This window comes from Hyaena hyaena, unplaced genomic scaffold (assembly GCF_003009895.1).
Source record: "Hyaena hyaena isolate Hyena2069 unplaced genomic scaffold, ASM300989v1 scaffold_21, whole genome shotgun sequence".
In the NCBI taxonomy this organism is placed as follows: domain Eukaryota; kingdom Metazoa; phylum Chordata; class Mammalia; order Carnivora; family Hyaenidae; genus Hyaena; species Hyaena hyaena.
Genome location: NW_024080653.1, coordinates 2793791 through 2814118, shown reverse-complemented (window position 1 = coordinate 2814118; position 20328 = coordinate 2793791). Strand labels below are relative to the sequence as shown.

Below are 20328 nucleotides of genomic sequence, written 5' to 3'. Positions count from 1 at the left end.
ACCTCGACTTCAGGGGAAAGCGGGGGAGAAAGTGGTGTTTTCTCACAGGCCCGCGTGTTTCCAGGTTTGATGCCAGAAGACAGGACGGCCCCTCCCGGCTCCACGAAGGAGTCTGGGGTGTGCAGTGAGTCAGGGCCAAGGGCACTGGACTCCCTGAGTGTTACGTGTAACAATACAAGCCGGAGGCGCTTCCCTGAAGATGGTTCAATTCCAAGACCTGGACTCTACTCCTGCCACCGGCATGTCACCTGCAGGGCGACCCTGCTCGCATCCCAGCGGCCTGTCCAGACGTGATTGTATCGTAAAGTACGGGCATTCGCTACAGATCACACAGTCTGTGGCTCAAACGCATTTTTTACAGGCAGGTGAAACGGAGGCCGCACTGGCTCTCCCCCAGCCTTACCTGTCTAGAAGAATTCAAGTTTTGCATGCCCAGCCCCGAGGCGATCCCACCCAGGGCCTGATTAGGGAGTGCACTGTTTGGAAGGGGGAGCTTCAGGCTTGGTGAAGGCAAAAATGGTGAAGTCGTGGGCTCTTCCACTAGGCCGCCGTCCTGGGTGGAGAAAGAAAGGGTGAGCGGCGTGTAGTGTCTGTCCACAGACCAAGCACAAAGCAGTTTCCCAAGGATGTCAAGGGATATGGGCGGATAAAGGGAATTAAAAAGATGGAAAAAGTGTGGATAACGAGAGAATGGAGAACATGGAACAAAGGAAGAGGGGAAAAGAAAAAGAGAAACAGGATTTAGATGCTGCTTTCACTGGGAAAGATTATTTGGCCCCCACCCCACCCAGGGGCAGGAATCCGCAGGCTGGCGGTGACATTAGCGGAAGCCTCACTTAGAAGTCAGTGACAATCATTTCCGAGCAAACAGGTTCCTTTCGAGAGGTCATTACAAGGCTCTAGGTGTACATTAGGTTGGACTCTGCTGACATTCAGCCGTTTTTGACCAACAAACAGCAATTTCATATAGTTTAATCCAATATTAGGGTAAGTTATAAAGCAGAGTCTTACTCTGCTATGTGTATCAGGCCCTTTGCACATCTGTCTCCTCTAACTTCCCAACAAAGGCGCAGTAGTATTCTAGTCTTACAGGTAAGGACATGAGTCAGCGTCCCATCCTGAGCCAAGTATAAATACGAGATACTAAATGAGGCTGGAATTTCACATAGCACCTCTGGGCCCAGCCTGGCCACAGCTTTCTGCAGGGGAGCGTGTGGTGGGGGGCCCTGTTTAAGAACAGAGCTGAAGTTTCATCTCTCTCCCTCTCTCTCCTGTGAGCCTGTTTGCTTTTGTTTTGTTTTTTCAAACGTGTCCTTTCTTGCTTTAATTTTATTTTCAAGGTTCAGCATTCGGATGGAATTTCATGGACTCTGCTCTCACCTCCCCGCATGAAGCCACACTGGTCTGGGGGAGGGGCGTCACTACAGGGCAGTCCTGAAGGGACTGAGCAGGTGTCTGGACACATGACCTGCCCCAGGGGCCTCTGCCAGACACCTGCACGCGGAGGTGGCCGAGCTGAGCTGGCCAGGCACGGGTGCCCGCACCCAACCACTTCTAGTCTCTTTCTGCGATTAAACGTGTAACATCATTTCCAACGGGAAGAACTGTGCGTATAAAATCAGACAGTAAAACAGAAATTTGATGACCCCTGTTACTGGTCAAATTGAAGCAGATAAGCCAGCCTGGTTCACCCACTATGACGAAAATCAGTTTTCAATTTCAGTCTTTTTTACTCTTAGTCACATCGTATGAAATATGACACTATCTCTCTCCAACGAAACATTCGTATATGTTTTTAAAAGTGGGTAAAAGTCACTTAAGTGTTCCAGCCCGGCAAGCATTTAATCCAGGCTGCATTAAGGACAGAGTTAAGATGAAAAAGCCCTCTTGTTAAAAACAAACAGACAAAGACACCCCCTACATCACACCTTGTCGAGAAAGGCGGGGCGGTCCCCGGAAGAGTCTTTGGAGACTGGTGGGCGGCAGCCAAGGGCTTTGGTGACCAGTCCATTGTAGTCGGTCACTCCCAGTCCACGCTTGTCCACGTCCACCTTCTTTTCCAGCAGGGCGCCTGGGGCACAACGCACAGAAGCAACAGTTACCCGAACGCTGAGGGGTGTCAGCGGGGAGCGCGGAGCCGGGGCCTCTCAACCCCCCATCCTGCGGAAACAGGGAAGCTGTGGTTTTGCTCCCGGGAGCCCCGACAGTCTGTGACTGGGCCCTGCTCTCTGCCCTGCTCCTGCCCCTCCTCTCGCTGCACGGGCCACTCTGAGCCCGGCCCTCGTCCCGCCCTGGGATGCACCCCTTCTCCACACGGCCTTCCCTGGTCGTATCCTCGGAGGGCCCTGCCCCGATTATCCTGTTTGAAATCTCCGCTGACCTCTGGCAGCCAGCGGTTTCCATTTCCTGCATCCCTGTGAGGTGCCAGGGTTCTTCCAGACCCTGGGGACCAATATTACGCAGGACAAGGTTTTCGTCTTCACGGGCTCTCGGGCGAGTGACTGGTTTTGTGTGGCTACCTTTGACTCTGTGCCATTTTACAATTCTAATGAGGAACAATGAATTTCTTCCGGCTCACGCTTATGCTCATTTCTGGCCTGGCAGCTTGTGCCAGGACATTTTGGCACCTGCATGTAATTATCAAGTTGATCTTCATCATTCACGGATTCTGCGCTTGTGAATTCACCAACTGGCTAAATTTATCTGCAGCCCCCAAATCAGCATTCGTGGCACTTTTGTGGTCATCTGTGGACCTGCAAAGGGTGGTGAAAAATCTCGGCCACCTGACACACACATTCTTAGCTCAGGCCAAATACGATGCTCTGCTTCTTATTCAGCCTCCCCTATAGTAATAAGTGTCCCTTTGTGGTCTATTTAGTGCCACGTTTTTCAGTTTTGGGCTTTTTGTTGGTGGTTTCGGTGTTTAAAACGTTTGTCAAGTATTAGTTGACTGTATATGCCGGGGTGTAATTGTGGGCTCTATTCTGTTCCACTGGTTGATGTGTCTAATTTTTTTTTTTTTTTTTTTATAGTAAGCTCTTAGGTCCATTGTGGGTCCTGAACCCAAGACTCAGACTGAGTCACATGTTCTACCAAATGAGCCAGCCAGGTGCCCCAGATTGTCTGTTTTTGTGCCAGTACCACTGTTTTGATTACTGTGGCTTTGCAGTACAGTTGGACATTCAGAAGTGTGATACCTCCAATTTTGTTCTTCCTCACGCCTGCTTTGGCTACTTAGGGGATTTTGTGATTCCACACACATTTTAAGATTGTTTCTTCTTCTTTTTTTAATATTTATTTTTTTGGGGGGGGAAGGGGCAAATAGAGAGGGTGAGAGAGAATCTCAAGCAGGCTCCCTGTTGTAAGTGCAGAACCTGACGTGGGGCTCGATCTCACAAACTAAGAGACCATGACCTGAGCCGAAATCAAGAGTCAGGGTGCTTAACTGACTGAGCCACCCAGGTGCCCCAGGACTGTTTCTTCTATTTCTGGGAATGCCTCTGGCTTTTTGATGGGGGTTGCTTTGGGTAATATAACCATTTTAACAACATTAATTTTTTTGATACATGAACGTGGGATGCCTTTCCACTTGTTTGTGTCCTTTTCAATTTCTTTTGGCGAAGTCCTACAGTTTTTATTGTGCAGAGCTTCCACTCCCTTGTTGAATTTATTCCTAAGTATTTTATTACCTTTGACGCTATTGTGAATAGGATGGTTTTATTTCTTTTCCAGGTGCTTCATCATTAGTGCAAAGGCAGGCGATTGATTTCTGTATGCTGATTCTGTATTCTACTTTACTGAGATTGTTGACTCTTTCCAAGTTTTTTGACTGATTCTTTGGAATTTTCTTTATATAGGATCGTATTATCAACAAATAATGACAACTTGATTTCTTCCTTTTCAATACGGATGCCTTTTTTGTTTTTTCCTTTGTCTTGCCTAACTGCCTTGGCCAGGACTTTTAGTACTTTATTGAATAGAAGTGGCAAGAGTCAGCATCCTTGCCCTGTTCCTGATCTTAGAGGAACACTTTCAATTTCCCTCTACTGAGTAAAATGTTAGCTGTGGGTCTGTTGTGTACAGCCTTTATTATCTTGAGGTGTGTTCCTTCTATATCCAGTCTGCTTAAGGTTTTTATTTTTTCCCCCAGATCATGAAAGGATGCTGTATTTTGTCAAATATTTCTTCTGCATCTATTGAGATGATCACATGAATTTTATCTTTTGTTTTATTGATGTGATAGATCACATTTATTGATCTACCACAATAAATGATGTAGGCTGAACCAGCCTTGCATCCTAGGTATTAATGCCACTTGGTCATGGAATATAGTCCTATTCCTGTGTTGTTGAACTCAGTTGGCTAACATTTTGTTGAGAATTTTTGCATGTTCATTCATCGGGGTATTGGTCTGTGGTTTTCTTGTGATATCCTTATTAGGTTTTGGTATCAAAGTATTGCTGGCCTCATAGAACAAATCTGGGAGTATTCCCTTTTCCTTGATGTTTGGAAGAGTCTGCGAACTGATGTTAATTCTTCTTCAATATTTGGTAGAATTTCTGTCAGTGAAGTCATCTGGTCCTGAAGTTTACTGTGTTTTGATAACTGACTCAATCTCATAACTCATTACTGGTCTATTCAGATTTTCTATTTCTTCCTGATTCAGTCTTGGTAAGTTGTTTCTAGAAATGTATTCATTTCTTCTAAGTCATTTAACTTGTTGGCATAGAATTGTTCATGGTACCTCTTAGGATTCCATGTATTTCAGTGGTTATCAGTTGTAGCATCTTCTCTTTCATTTCTTTGAGTCTTCTTTCTTTTTTTCTTATGTCTAGCTAAAGGTTTGTCTACTTTGTTTATCTTTTTGAAGAATTAGATGTTAGTTTCATAAATCCTTTTTACTGTTTTCTAGTCTCTATTTTATTATTTCTGTTCTGATCCTTATTATTTCCTTCCTTCTGCTAACTTTGGGCTTAACATGTTCTTCTCTTTCTAGTTTTGAGGTGTGAAATTAGGTTATTTGAGTTCTTTTTAAATTTCTTAATATCTGTGTTTACTGCTCTAATAAGCTTTCCTTTCACAAATGCTTTTGCTGCTTCCCACCGTATTTGATATGTTATCATTTTCATTTGTTTTTGGATAATTTTTTACTTACCTTTAAATTTCTTCTTTGACCCAATGGCTATTTAGAAGCATATTTAGTTTCCATATATTTATGGATCTTTTCACTTTCCTCATGTTGAGGAAGATGGTTGGCATAACTTCAAACTTCTTAAAAGTAAGAATAGTTTTGGGGGCTTCTGGGTGGCTCAGTTGGTTAAGCGTCTCTTGATTTCGGCTCAGGTCATGATCTCATGTTTGTGAGACTGAGCCCCACATTGGGCTCCACACTGAGCATGGGTCCTGCTTGAGACTTTCTCTCTCTCTCTCTGTCTCTCCCCCTGCCAACCCCTCTCCTGCTCGTGCTCTCTCTCAAAAAGATTTTAAAAAATGGAAAAAAAGAGAAAAAACCCCAAACAACCCTGAAGATGGTTTTGTGGCCCATCAGGACCTACCCTGGGGCATGTTCCATGTGTGCCTGAAAAACACGTATGTTCTGCTGCTGCTGGATGGAATGTTCTGTGTATGTCTTTTAGGTCCATTTGCTCTGAAGCGTGGTTCAATTCCATTTCTCCTTGTTGATTTCCAGTCTGGATGATCTATCCATGGTTAACAGTGGGGTATCTGAAGTCCTCTATAATTACGATCTGTTGATGATCTGTGATTAATTACTTAATGTATTTTGATGGTCAGGTGTTGGGAATGGATATATTTACAACCTTACTTACATCTTCTTGATGTATTAACCCCTCTGTCAGCATATAATGACCTTCTTGAACTCCAGTCACCCTTTTTGGCTTCCAGTCTATTATGTCTGATACTGAGCCTAGCTGTGCTCGCCTTCTTCCTGTTTCTGTTTGCTTGGAATATCATTTTCCATCCTTTCAATGTGAGCCTGCATGTCTCTTAGAGCTGCAAGAGTCTCCTGTGGGCAGCACGGAATTGGGTTTTGTGGCCTTATTTATTTTTAATTTTTGTAATTAAAAACATTTTTTAACGTTTACTTATTTTTGAGAGAGAAAGTGAGAGAGCAAGCACATGAGAGTGTGGCAGACAGAAGGGGAGACACAGAATCTGAAGCAGGCTCTCTGTCAGCACAGAGCCCGACGTGGGGCTTGAACCCACGAACCACGAGATCATGACCTGAGCTGAAGTTGGATGCTTAACTGACTGAGCCACCCAGGCGCCCCGTCCCCCTTATATTTTTGATGTCACAGATTATCTCTTTTTGTGCTGTGACTTTGTTACCAAGTTGTAATAGGTATAGTTATGTTTAATCCTCTTTTTCTGTGCCCTTTGTGCTTTGGTTAACAGTTTAATAGACCACTCTAGGGGAGCCTGGGGGGCTCAGTTGGTTGAGTGTCCAACTCTTGATTTCAGCTCAGGTCATGATCTCATGGTTTGTGAGATCGAGCCCTGCACCGGGCTCTGTGCCGACAGCGCGAAGCCCGCTTTGGTTCTCTCCTCCCTTTCTTCGCCCCTCCCCATCTTGTGCGTGCCCGCGCACCCTCTCTCTCTCTCTCTCTCTCTCAAAACAAAAAAAAATAAACATTAAAGAAAAGAGTTTAATAAACTATTCTAAAACCCAGCCATAGTGTTCTTATTCTACTTATCTGTTTTTAAGCAGCTCCACCATGAGGGCTGCCTGTTCCCAGAGGCGAATCTCCTCTCTCACCAGAAAGTACTCCACCGGCTCGGAGAGCAGGCCCGTCCTGGGGCCCACTGTGAAGAATGCGCTCAGCCAGTGTCGAATGACATCTGGCCTGTGGTCCTGGTGCCTTTCTCTAAGAATGTCACGATGACCTCCCCTCAAAATAGATGGGAAAACCTCATCTCTTTGTTGAAGTACTAGAGAAAAGTGAAGGAAGCAAACATGCCCCGGTGTGGGGTTTGGCCATTCGTCCCCGGAGACGTGCTGTGGGCTTCCTGCACTTGCGTGGCTGCTCTCTAGCGGAAGCTTGGTCCTGTCCACCCAGCACCTAGTCAATCGTCAACCCGAGACTACACTAAAATGCTTCTGGAAACCCAGACTCCACAAACTGGAACCTTTGGAAACGGGGCACCCTACGAGCATCAGATGACTTACTCATGGCCTGGTCAAGATTCATATTGTTGCTCTTCAAGGCCTCTTCAGCTGGCTCTCTCTGTGTGGGAAACAGAGTTTTAATTAGGATTATGCTTTCACAGTAATGGAAAAGCTAGTAAAGAATTCTACTGCTATTAGCCTAGAGAAATGATTATTGTTGACATAATTTTACTAGCTTTTGGAACCAGAAATACTTCTCTTCATCGTTGAGGCTAGAGACAAACGTCTTCTAAGTAAAAGGCACTTAGAATTCAAGAACACGTATCGAACTGACGTCTAAAGCACTTGTATCTGACACTTTAAAAACAAAATGTATGCAGTTCGTGGACTCTTGTCATAGACTCTGTACGACAATGAGTAGCAACAGTTCTGCAAAGGTGAAAGGTGGCAGAACGACTTTGGGAAATTCACAGCGGGAGCTCAGCGCTCAGGGCTCCACTCTCTACCTTGCGGACTCTGGGCTCTGCCATCAACGACTTTTCACCAAGAAGTGTGAAAACCACCCAAACAAGCAGATTCATGCTGGTAACTGTCCCTACGAGTGGGACAGATGTGTGTCACTGCGCGACTGCCACGATGGCAACGGGGCCTCCAGTGTCCCGCCTGCACTGTCACGTGGGAAGGGGCTGAGGCACCCCCGGGTCTGCGCCCTGCCCGGTGACACAGCGCCTGTGCCTGATGTGAGGCATGTCGCTTCTAGACTAGGCGGCTCTGGCCGCGTTCTTTAGGGCCACCCAGAGAAATCAAAGACAAACGTTCACTTGAGTAACCATCTGGAAAGAAGACGCTTGAAGGGAAGACATGGCAGGCACGGGACAGTCCTCACTATCTGAACGCCTGCGTGCAACCTCCGCAACGGAGCGCATCACGGCACGCGTCCGGGGGCCCTGCAGCCTGAACTCTCCCTGCGTGTGACCCAAGGCGCAGGCACTCCACGGGTTTGGACTCTTCTGGACCCAGAGCTCTAGTCCTTTATACCAAGTCTTCTCTCGTGATCTCTGTCAATCACTGCATAAACTAATGAAGATTCACTTTTAACTGTAATTTAAAGGAAAATACAAGACTGTAGAAGCCAAGTTGCGCGGCTCCTTTTACTCCAGGAGGCTTGCACACCTCACTTGGTAGGAATGGTGTGGACGCCTGCTGGGCCTCGAAGCAATGGTCCCTAAACAGAAGCACTCATGTAAAAGGGGGATTTACGAGTTAGGCCGCATGAACACTCTCCTCCCTCCAAAGTCTTCCTTGTTACGTGTGACAAACGCGGGCAGGACACGATGGGGGCCATGCATGGCAGCACACGCGGAGGGAAGCAGTAAAATAAGACTCCAGTCACCGGGAAGCCCATGTCTGTGAGTTGTTTGATCAGCCGGTTCATGATCCAGGCCTCGTCCTGCTTGCCAGGCGTTTTCATGCCCTGGAACAAAGTGGGGTCACGGGTTAATGCGTTTCTGCTACACACGGGGGCCCTAGAGTTCACAGAGACTTAAAGCCAGAGAAGCTGTCCGTGCTACGCCGATGGGCGGCGCTCCAGAGCCCCAGACTCTGCTTCGTGGCCAGTGCTACGGAACGCTGCTTGGCGCGTTCGCAAGTGGGCATGCGTGTGACTTATGGGCTTTAAAAAAGCAAGATAATTATTTTTCTTCCCCAGAGAATTAATTTAGTTCATCACAAATGTGTGCCACTTCCATTACCAAATGAGCCTAAGTGTTCCTTTGAATGTTGCCCTATGTTAATACTATGTGAAGTTTACTAAAAATCACATGTTTTCTGCCCTTTTATAAGCTTTACTGTCAAAGATGGCAAAATGCAGGGGGTTCATTCCAATGGAATGAAAAGGCAACAAGATGAAAGGAACAAAAAGCCTGTTAATTTTATTGACTGTTCACTGCTTGCAGCCCTTGGGTGGAGGAGATGTAAATGGGCAAAGCTGTGAGGGAGAAGATAAGAGAAAAGCAGAGGTGATCACAGAAAGCAAGCCAGGGCAGCAGGAGGGGAGCGGAGGAGGGGAGCACAGGCAGCAGAGGGGAGGGGAGGAGGGGAGGGGAGGAGGGGAGCACAGAGCAGTGGAGGAGGGGAGCACAGAGCAGTGGAGGAGGGGAGGAGGGGAGAGGAGGAAGAAGGAAGTGGAAGCGGGGAGCGGAGGAGGGGAGGGAAAGAGGGGAGCATGGGGCAGTGGAGGGGGGGAGAGGAGGGGAGGGGAGGAGCGGAGGAGGGGAGCACAGGGCCGCCCACACAGGCCGGTCGAGGATGTTAAATTTCCTCAGCGGTTTCCCTTCTCTTCCAGCAACAGCACAGCTTCGAACCCTGCACTCACACGGGAGAAAAGCAACCTCCTCTAAGATCACTCTTCCCAGGGCCTGTGGAACCGGAGCCGAGGCTACCTACAGGGGGTGGTCCCTACCTACGGGGCGGGGGTCCCTACCTATGGGGGGGGTCCCTACCTACAGGGGGTGGTCCCTACCTACAGGGCGGGGGTCCCTACCTACGGGGGGGTCCCTCCCTACAGGGCGGGGGTCCCTCCCTACAGAGTGGGGTCCCTACCTACAGGGCGGGGGTCCCTCCCTACAGAGTGGGGTCCCTCCCTACAGGGCGGGGGTCCCTCCCGACAGGGCAGGGCCGGTGGCAGCTGCACACCAGCGGACAGGCGCTCTTTCTTGAGGCGGCGCGCGTATTTGGAGCCGCCGGGAGCCGCTGGCAGGGCCAGAGGTGCTAAGATCCCACAGGACTTTGATTTACCACTTGGGTATTTCTGGTCCCGTCATTAACTGGATTATCTGCCAGCCCAGCTGTAGAAAGCCTCCTCTCTGACGTCTGCAATCACTTCTACTTCTAATGAAGTGAGCCCGGATTTCGGTTTCTGGGTTCTGCTTACTGCTAATTAAATGCTTTGTTAAATTAATTTTTTCGAACAGATACCACCTTCACGGGATTCGGACGGAGATGAAAGGGTCCGCACACAGCGGTGCCGTCTTCCTTCCTGCTCTCAGAGGAAACCCGTCTCCAGCACGCGGGCGCGCACACCCCTCCCCGCCCCACGGCGTGTGTGTCACGCACCCTGTTCTGGCCTTTGCCGTTTCATTTGCCAGCATATTCTGGTGATCTTTCCACACGAATACAGACAGGACTTCTTTATAAAAATCTGTCCGGCTTTCCCCAGCATGGATGTGGGGTCACTTAGTTACCCCGTCACCGTACATGAACCCACACTCTGTCCCTACAGAAATGCCACAGTAGGGAACGGCGGGCAGCGCCTCCTGCGGCACCCGTGACGAGTGGAAGCGCCATATCCCGAGCTGGCGCCTCTGAAACTGTGACAGACGATGCAGACCGCCATCCCCGCGGGTCCCGCTGGCTTAGATTCCTGCCTGCAACGGGGGAGAGGGCTGCTTTTCCCATGACCTGAGCCAGCCAGGCGCCCCAACCTGCTCACTCAACGCCGGGGACTCTGCTGGTCTGAGAGGTGAGAAACGGCATCTCTTAGTGTCATTTTAACTCTTGCCGTAGGTCAGGCTGAATGTCCCTTCAGGAGTTTAAGAGCCATTAGTATTTATTTTCTAGGGATCATCTATTTATATTCTTTGCTCATTTTCCCAGTGGGTTACTCATTGATAAAAAAAAAAAAAAAAGTCAGTCTGTGGGACCTTTCTTTGTATGTGCATCAGGGAGATCAGCCCTCTGCGTGGTGTGATCCAAATACTTGTTCCAGCTTGTTGTCTTTTGATTTTATGGTATTTTCTATCATGCACTTTTTAAAAAATGTTTAGTTATCTCTGAGACGGAGAGAGAGACAGAGAGAAAATGAGAACGAGTGGGGGAGGGGCAGCGGGAGAAGGAGACACAGAATCGGAAGGAGGCTCCAGGCTCTGAGCCATCAGCACAGAGCCCGACGCGGGGCTCAAACCCATGGACCAAGAGATCATGACCTGAGCTGAAGTCAGATGCTTAACCTACTGAGCCACCCAGGTGCCTCTGTCATGCGTGGTTTTACTGAAGTTTATAGGTCTTTCATTTGATGACTTTGAGAGTTTGGTCATAGTTAGAAAGGCCACTCCTGCTCTAAGATAGTTTTTAGAATTCTTTCACATTTCTACATTTGTATTTCTCATATTTACATTTGTAATCTACTTGGAATCTAGCTCGGTGCGTACAGGAGTTGTGGATCTCACTTCGATGTTTTCCAAATGGCTGCCAGTTTATTGCAAAACCACTTACTGACCTACCTTAGGAGTTCTCACACTTAATGGTCTCAGGACCAATCCCATTACCCTGTCTTAAAGACTGAGGATTCTTTTTTTATTTTTTTAATGTTTCTTTTTTACTTTTGAGAGAGACAGACAGAGAGCAAGAGTGGCAGGGCAGAGAGAGAGGGAGACACAGACTCCAAAGCAGGTTTGAGGGTCCGAGCTGTCAGCACAGAGTGCTATGTGGGATTGAACCCACAGACAGTGAGATCATGACCTGAGCCAAAGTCAGATGCCCCAAGATTGAGGATTCCAAAGAAATTCTGTTGGTAGGGGTTGTATTCATACTTATTGTATAAGGAATTTAAAAAATACACTAAATAATTTGTTTAAAAAGTACAGTAACAAGCCCATTATAAGTTAACATCAATAACACTGTTTCAGTGGAAAACTGTATTTTCTAAAAACCAAAATCCTTTAGTGGGGGGAGAGCAGCGCCGCTGTACACGCTTGCAAACCTCTCTACCGTCTGGCTTCTTGGAAGCAGCTGGATTCTCACGACTGTCTCTGCCTCTGCGCTGCTGTGACAGCCATGCTGGGCTGTGTCTGGATCCCCAGGGCGCTCAGAGACCTCCCCGTCTACCCGTCCCCAGTAACTGGATACCACCTCCACCCTGAATGTATGTTTAAGTACTGGTGATTTAGAGAGTTTCTTTTCTTTGGCGCCGCACTCACCTTTGGGAGTCCTTTTTTGGGGGCGCTCCCCCAGGAGCTGCAGGAGGAGGTGCTTTCCTGGGAAGCGGCGTTCCACACGCCCCCTTCCTCGTCTTCCCACTGACTGGCGCTGAGGCTGACGTCGTCCCCGCCGCTGCCCCAGCCTTCTTGCATAGATTTCGAAGCTAGAAGGAGAGCAGACATCAAGTTCACAAACTCACCCTCCCTAAGGGAGACAGGGCTGCATTACAGCGACATTTAGGGGGAGGTGGGACGCAAGGGGTGCACTGGGAGCTACCTCTTCACTACTTCATCTCCCTGAGACCGAAGAGCTGAGTTTCCTGTGTGAGCTACAGAATACATACGCAAACGTGCGCACACTTTTTCCTTCCCACTGCAGTTGTGTGTGGTCTGTGCTGTTACCGCCTGCGTAACTGGCTACAGGTCATTCTGATGCATGGGCTTTCGAACAGTGAATCCTGGGGGCCCCAGGAGACGGTGGCAATGTCTGCACGGCATGAGATGGCTGGTAAATGCAGAGTCCCGGAAAACATCCCCATCCGCCACTCACTTTCTGAACCTGCAGCGGGCTGGGGGCCTGTGCCCTTCCCACGTGAGCAGGCCCGAGTCACCTGGGGACCACGGGGAGCGCACAGGTCTGGGGGTGGGCCCGACAGTCTGTGTCTGACAAGCTGCCGGGAGATACTCCCAGAATCACCAGATGGAGATGGTTGAGGCCGTAGGCGGAAGGAGCCACAAGCTGACTACTGAGTTCGGATTTCAGGATGTTATTTTTTCTACCTTTTTAAGATACAAAGTGATTTCTGGTACAAAAGTTACCCCGAATTTTCACTTCCTGGGAGAAGGCCAAAGTGACAGTACAGTTAGTGGGGGTCTGTAAGACCACGAGGATATGCTGCTTCTACAAGGCAGATGCGTATATACCGGTGCCTCCGGGACAAATTATAGAAACAAATACACTGGCTCAGGCTGGCGGGTGAATCTGAGGACTGCCCTATCTTTTAGGTTTGCACTGAGAAGTTATAGGAACGGAATAAGTAAGCCAGCAGAATGGTGGATACAGAGAGTACGCTATCCAGTGTTAGCTAAGTTAACAAACACAAAATGAATGTAAAATATGACAGTAAAAATATAAAAATAAAGTTGCATTTTAAGATCTAACAGGTTTTGGCCAAAGAAAATATGAAGCTCTTGCAGCCACATGAACGACGGATCTTAATACGGGACCTCGATCACACGCTTAGTTTCACGCTAATGTCACACGCAACGCGCTGCAGAACCCCCACGCGTCAGAATCGCACTCTGTACACGTGATCTGGACGAGTGTGAGAACGTACGTGGTACGTGGGTGCTTATTACGCTTTCAGATAATGTGAGGGAAGTGCAGAATAATTTTTCTTTTCTTCAAAAACAAACAAACAAAAAAAGAAGAAAGCGTGCGCCTGGAGCCCCAGAGCAGAACGGTGCTCACACGACAGAAGGCGGCGGAAGGGCCTGACTGCTGCGAAGTCGTATCGGCCTCCAACCTGCTCTCAGAAAGGAGACACGGTGCACCTTCCTCATCTGTGTGGCCCGTGAGCCAGCGCGTGTGAACTGCTGAGGACAGGAGGCGCGGGGGTTACTGCTGCCGTGTAGACACCACTGATGGCATCCGGCAGATGTGCATATGGTATGGATCCTGGTAGTTAATTTTGTAAAGAAAGGAGCGCATGGGCTTCTGTTAAGAGCTCCTCTGTGTCTGTGTATACTTTAGTTTTAAAGTATAAATAAAATGAGAAAGGTATCCTAAAACATTAATTCTTAAAATCTGCTGCAAAGTAGTATTCCTCTAAATCAAATACCCTGAGCCATTTCTAAAGTGCCGGGTCGTGCTCACCTGGTTTGCACAGGGCCGGGGCGGCAGTGGGGGCGCCGGCTCTCCCGAAGGTCACGGGCGGCTCTGCGGGCTGGTCCCCCCATCCGCTGCCGCTGCTGGGCGGCTTGCCCCACGCCGCGGTGCCGTTGTCGACCAGGGCAGAGGGGGAGGATGGCTCTCCCCAAGAGCTCTCGGCCTTCGGATGGACGTTAGGCATCTCTCCCCAGCCCGAGGAGACTGAAAAGGGCACCGCCCAAGGGAGAACATAATAAAAGTGAAACAGAGAAGAAATAGAAGAGGCAGTTTCAAGCTCAAAATAATTTCGAGTTGCTCTATCTTTAGGATGGCTGTCAGGGAAGAGTGGAGAGGAGGCAGTATCTCATCTAATTAGGTTTGTTTTGCTTTTTAAAATCGCAGTCCCCCTTTTTAAATGCACTCCCGCCCCCATCCACTCACAATCAAGAGTCCCTTAAACATTGGAGGCCACTGACCTCAGCATCCGCAGTGCAACAGGGTTCAAAACAAGAGTTAAAAAGCTAATGTTTAAGAAATAGCTTTTTCATGTCCAGTATTATACGTAACAACCGAAAACAAATTTTATGTTACATTATTCTCTTATAAGACAAACTTCGGAGTTGCAAATATGTAACTTGCTTGTCTTTGGACCAACCATCGGAGACACGGTTGTGGGCCGAGGAATGAGAGGGCGGCAGCTGAAACCCGTGCAGAGAACGTAATCAGAGAAAGTCTGGGCACTCCCGGGGGGCGGGCACGCTGGCTGCAGGGGTGCGGGGAGTTCCTCCTTTATCCTTCACCCTGCGGGTCCCTACGGATTCCCAAAGGCCGAGGCACTGCTCTCTACAGGCACAGAAGGGTCACAGGGCCAGAAGGATCTCACCACTCTCTTCACACTTCAGTGAGATAAACATTTTATTTTTTAAAGTTTATTGATTTAGAGAGAGTGTGCGTACGTGTTGTGTGTGAGCGCGCGCGTAGGGGGAGGGGGGAAGCAGAGAGATGGAGAGAGAGAATCTCGAGCGGCCTCCTCGCTGTCAACACAGAGCCAGACACAGGGCTCGATCTCACGAATCGGGAGATCATGACCTGAGCCAAAATTGACAGTTGGGTGCTTAACTGACGGAGCCACCCAGAAAAACAGTTCATGTTACAGACATAAACTTTATTTTTCCAAATCAACCCATACTTCATTCTGCCTCTGCCTAGCAGCTTGCTCGAAACTCCTGGTCACCACCTTGACAGCTCACATCAGCCGTTAATTTTCAAATGGACACAGTTTTTCAGAGATGGAAAACGTGACCATTTTAAATACTAACTAAAGAATAGAAAGCATACAGTACAAATTGCTACCTGTAAATTTTAGATTATTTGGTTGCCATATGGATATTATCAATTATGAAATGTATTTTCTGACTAAAAACAGTATGGAATCAGCCCCCTTGATGCGCTTTACTCTAATAAGATGCTGTAATACTGATTAATGACGAAAGGCCATGCAACCTAGGAATCATTTTAAATTACAAGCTCCTTGCTGAGCAATATATTATGTAAATTATTGCCAATAACAGGGAAGTTAGCCCTAATCAGTTCTTGTCAGCAACTGGTAACCACACTATTCCCCATAATTACACCAAAACAATAATGTATATTGGGAGAAGTAGTTTTATAAATTGAAGGGACAAAATTAAATCAGGAAAATTAACATAGCTGACAAAAATTGTGGATGTTTTAGGAAGATAAAATAATTTAGGTGTTGCTAAAGGGCAATCAGCTGTAAAAATACTGATTTATTGCAGGTAATTAAATAACAAACTCATTTAATACTTGTCATCCTTATACTTCCATCTCTTTGAAAGGCACTATGACAAATTACTTAAGTACGTAATTGAAGAGTTTTCAGTTCCTCTTGAAGCAGCGGAAAGGTCTACAGAGCATGTCTATATGCAGGCAAAGTTTCAAAATCTTACAAATGGAAGAATGAGTGTTTACCCTCACATCAAGAGAACGGTATTTCATTTCCTTCTTTCCTTTTTTTTCTTTTAGTGGTCAAATAAGAAAGGACTTTATTTCAGTGATGCCAGCTAGTGAGACAGGGGACTAGTTCGCAAAAAAGGTCTCCCCAACAGCATCTCCATCTCAAGCTGGTCCCTGGCAAGGAGGTACCTGACCTACGCTGCCGCACTACTGCGTACAGAACGTGTGCACCGCGGACGCTCGGGGGCCCCTGGAGAAAGATGCTACGACCTTGCGGCACGCTAGCAAACTGATACAATGCAAACACTCTCAGGAGACAGAAAAGAATTTGAAGTACATACTACTAACATGGTCTCCACCGTTCGGTGCTTACTGCTGGAGTGAATTCTGGAACACTTTTTGTTAACAATTTCATAGAGGTTCTTTTAAAGATGGGCTTAATGAGGCAGACTCAATTTCCACCTTGCGTTTGAAACACTGATGCTAAATTTTCCAAAATGGTCCTTCAAATGCTACTGCTTTTGACAAAAATGTTTCTGTACTGTGGGGTTTGGGAATTATCATCTCCCTTCTTCAAATGAACAAATACAGTATCGGGACTGAAGAACAGTAACAGGGAAATGCCACTAGAATACGTAGTCTTCACTCAATTTTAAGTGCGCAGCCTTTGTCAGAACGGAGAGAACAAAGTGCGTGTGGCACACATGCAGAAGATGGGGAGAAAGACGAACACAAAGCCGCTGAAAGGCCAGGAAATAGAACCGCCGTGGAAACACTCCGCCCAACCCATGACCCTCGCCGTGAGCACTCCAGACAGTGAAGTCCACTGAGCGCATTCTTTCTTTTGTGACGTAACAAACCAATTCTAGCTTGTTCCATGGGTACTGCCTGGATAGTTTCGAGTGTGACAGGTGGTCCAACAAGGGGAGAAAGGAGCAGTTAGAAAATGGCCCGTTAGGGGCGCCTGGGTGGCTCAGTCCGTTGAGCGTCTGACTTGATTTCAGCTCAGGTCATGCTCCCAGGGTCGTGGGATTGAGCCCCGTGTCAGGCTCCGAGCCAAGCATGGAGCCAAGCCTGGAACTGCTTAAGGTGCCCTCGTGCGCTCTTTCTCTCTCCGTCTGTCGCTCTCTCCAGCATGTGCACGTTCTCTCTCAAACAGTAATTAAAAAAAAAAAAAAAGAAAATGGCCAATTATAATTAAATGAAGGAAAGATAAAAGACCAAATTCCACTGGCTGAGCATCTGAGTGCTGGCTACGTGCTTGGCGTTTTCAGGTACCGACTTAAATGTTAATGAGATGGGATTTTGTTCACACCGATGGCCGTCATGCTGACCGAACATTTATTCCAATGCTTGGTTCGCTACCGGCTTACGGAGGGACAGCGAAGAACTGGTAGCTATGGCAAGAATTAATTTTTCATATTTGAAATTGAGACAGATGTTCACATAGTGGAGCTTTTCTACAGGAGAGTTTCACTCAGCCGGATAGTAAAGTATCCTACTTTCCAGAACGCCTCGTTTCAAGAGCATTTTATTTGAAACCTCTTTTCTAGGGGCGCCTGGGTGGCTTAGTCGGTTAAGCGACCGACTTTCGCTTAGGTCATGATCTCGCGGTTCGTGGGTTCGAGCCCCACGTCGGGCTCTGTGCTGACTGCCAGCTCGGAGCCTGGAGCCTGTTTCTGAGTCTGTGACTCCCTCTCTCTCTGACCCTCCCCTGCTCACGCTGTCTCTCTCTCTCTCTCCTGGAAATAAATAAAACATTTAAAAAAAAAAAAAAAAGAAACCTCTTTTCTAGACTCAAGGGACTCTGTGAGGGTGACAAACATGGTCCTTTTTCACTGGCCACATGGCCTCGAGTGGCTCAGAAGGGCTAAGCCTTGTCTGCCTTACTGGGTCAGCACAGAGGGTAGGTCCTAGAAAGGGGACATTTCTTTAGTTTTCCTCTGAGTGCACGAATAGAAATTTTAAATGCACCCGTTCTCGCTGATATACAGGGGAGCCAACTGTGTTTTTACCGGTCTCGGTCTCGTCCATTGCTTTCGAACCGGAAGGCACCTCCGGCCGGCAAAGACCTGTGTGCGCACCCCCAGGGCGTGCACTGCCGCCCGGCTCCTCCCACCTCTCCGGGACGACGCTTCCCACGCCCGGCTTCTTCCACTTCAGCCCCACTCACATGCCCCCCAAAACACAGGAAAGTAGACACCCCAACGGAACACAACTCCCCGCCTACCCCCGTCCCATATCCACGTTAGGCCGACTGCTCAGATGACGCCTCTCAGTGACCGCTGTGTGGCGCTCGATCGGAAGTGCGCGGCCGGGAGCGGCCCTGGAGAGCCACTTCCGAGGTGGCGCTGTGGGAACAGCTGAGCTCTGGCAGCACCTGCGGACTCGCGGTCCCTGCAGGCGGCTCCGGTGTTTGGTATCATTTTTACACCAAAGTTTGACGACGGGGTGGGGGGCCTGCAGGAAGGCCAGTGCTCGCCAGCTTCTGCTCTTCCAGAGACTGGGGGCGACCGCACACCTGTGAGGAGTCCCGCATCCACTTTCTTCTGAGTTTTAGTTTATCGGATGGATGGGTGATACGCCTCTTCCATGAGTAACTCACACAATCTCTGCCTTTGGTTACAATATTTGTGCCGGAACACTAAGTGATTAAGCAAACAGAGGGTCAGGAGATTAAGTACCGAAGTGCGAAGTGCAGCGTGTCTGGGGCGGAGCCGTCTCCCACCTGCCGGGGGGCAGCCGCGATCCCCCGGGCGGCACTGCTGGAACGCCGGGCCCGGGCAGTGGAGAGGCGCGCCTGCGGGGCTGGGGCAACAGGCAGTAACCCGGGTCAGATATTCTGCAGTTAGAGCAACGTTAGCAGCACAGTCCCGGCTGCTGACCAGCCTATGGCACGACTAGTTCACTCCCAATCGTTGCCGGAAACATAGCCCCAAGCAAGACTTTATGACCTCGCTGTGCTGCTGGTTTAGCTCGGTCCCGTCTATCACGGCCTCCCTGTTGGACTCTGAACTAATTCTACGTACAGGGAGGTCTCTACTCCCTGAGCCCCCAGTTCCTTTCAAAGCGTCGATCTAAAGGTTTCGGTGAAACTGGAAAGTTCACCCTGACAGTCTCCCTCACTCTCACTGTTAGATTCAGTGAGGATTTATTTTTCATCAAAAGTTCTATTAATTGACATTCAATGTTCTCCTCTGTCTACAAATTGATTTTTACGTGTCCGGAGCATTTATTTCTAAGAGTGCTAATCGGGCCGCTGAGTATTTTTAGGATCCGCTTTCATTCCCTTAGGAACAGAAGTAAACGCTATGCTTGCACTTCCTCTCGGCCACCCCTCCAGTGAGCGTCACAGTGACAGACTGGCTCTGCGGTGACTCAGTCGCTCCCTGCCGCACTGGGGCACGCGACAGCAGGGTCTGCGTGTCCAGCTCATGTTCATGCGACACCACCGGGCAGTGTGCCATCGTCCACGACCCGACAGCCTCACGAGTCTACTGCAGGCAGCTTACCGTCTCTGAGCCAAAGATGGGCACAGGGACGTTTGTCCAGATTCTTACTGCGTTCCATCTCCTGAATGGGTTTGAACCAGATCTAAACGATCCGGTTTATGAAGCTATACTGCATTTCCTAAATTATCTTCCGTTTCCCTCAGGCTCATCGGAACACAAATTCCTATCATATAACAAGGATGGGATAAACGTGAGTGTCCTAAATATAGCATTTCCTTCTATAAAACCAGACATACACAGAAGTGTAACTGAGGAAACACTCTGTAGGACAGGCCAATACTCTTCAGTGATCGTGACCAGCAACTCAGCACCCACGCTCTGACACAGGTGCAAATCCGTGTAAAGCCAGCAAGGCCAAGAGCAAACCACAGAACACCTGTAAAGACCTTTACAAAGAGCAGGCACTGCATCAGTGAGTCAGGGGCATGGCTCTGCTGGGAGTGCAGAAGCCCGGAAGCTTTACGAAAACCAGTCTGGGCAAGTCTTCGAGCCATGAGCTTCCTCACAGCCTGGAGGGTGCCGTGACCGCGGCTGCCATCAGTGATGTCACGACCCCCACCCGGAGGGCCGTGGGGCGGACGTTTGCGTGGACGAATGCAGAGCGCCACAAGGAAGGAGCATGCCGTCATCGCTAGGAGGCAGCTGGTGTGACAGGGTGACGGCTCCTTCCGTCTCCTTCTATAGGGGCTCAAAGAGCAGCTCGGTCTGCAAGGCTGGGAGAGCGGCGGGCTTCCGTTTCCTGTGACCCTGGAGAGCGCCGAGCTCCGCTCTCACTGCAGAGTGCCTGCTTCAGGCTGGACGTGAGCCCCTCGGGTGACGTGGGGCAAGAATCACACTCCGTGCGGCTGCTCAGAGTCCCGGAGGGAG

At 48.7% G+C, this 20328-nt stretch overlaps 1 protein-coding gene across 4 annotated transcripts in view; it reads right to left on the bottom strand.

The window, feature by feature from the left end:
- The window catches only part of TNRC6C (trinucleotide repeat containing adaptor 6C), an 88633-nt gene that overhangs the window by 21431 nt on the left and 46874 nt on the right, over positions 1 to 20328 (bottom strand). For 2 of the 4 annotated variants that reach the window (XM_039226593.1, XM_039226597.1), the window contains 6 exons: positions 13979 to 14194; positions 12103 to 12266; positions 8520 to 8600; positions 7187 to 7244; positions 1929 to 2071; positions 404 to 553 (listed from right to left, as the gene is read on the bottom strand). In XM_039226593.1, coding sequence (XP_039082524.1) covers positions 404 to 553; positions 1929 to 2071; positions 7187 to 7244; positions 8520 to 8600; positions 12103 to 12266; positions 13979 to 14194 — 812 coding nt within the window. The remainder of the gene's footprint in view (positions 1 to 403; positions 554 to 1928; positions 2072 to 7186; positions 7245 to 8519; positions 8601 to 12102; positions 12267 to 13978; positions 14195 to 20328) is intronic. The other 2 variants (XM_039226595.1, XM_039226596.1) reach the window with 2 other exon arrangements.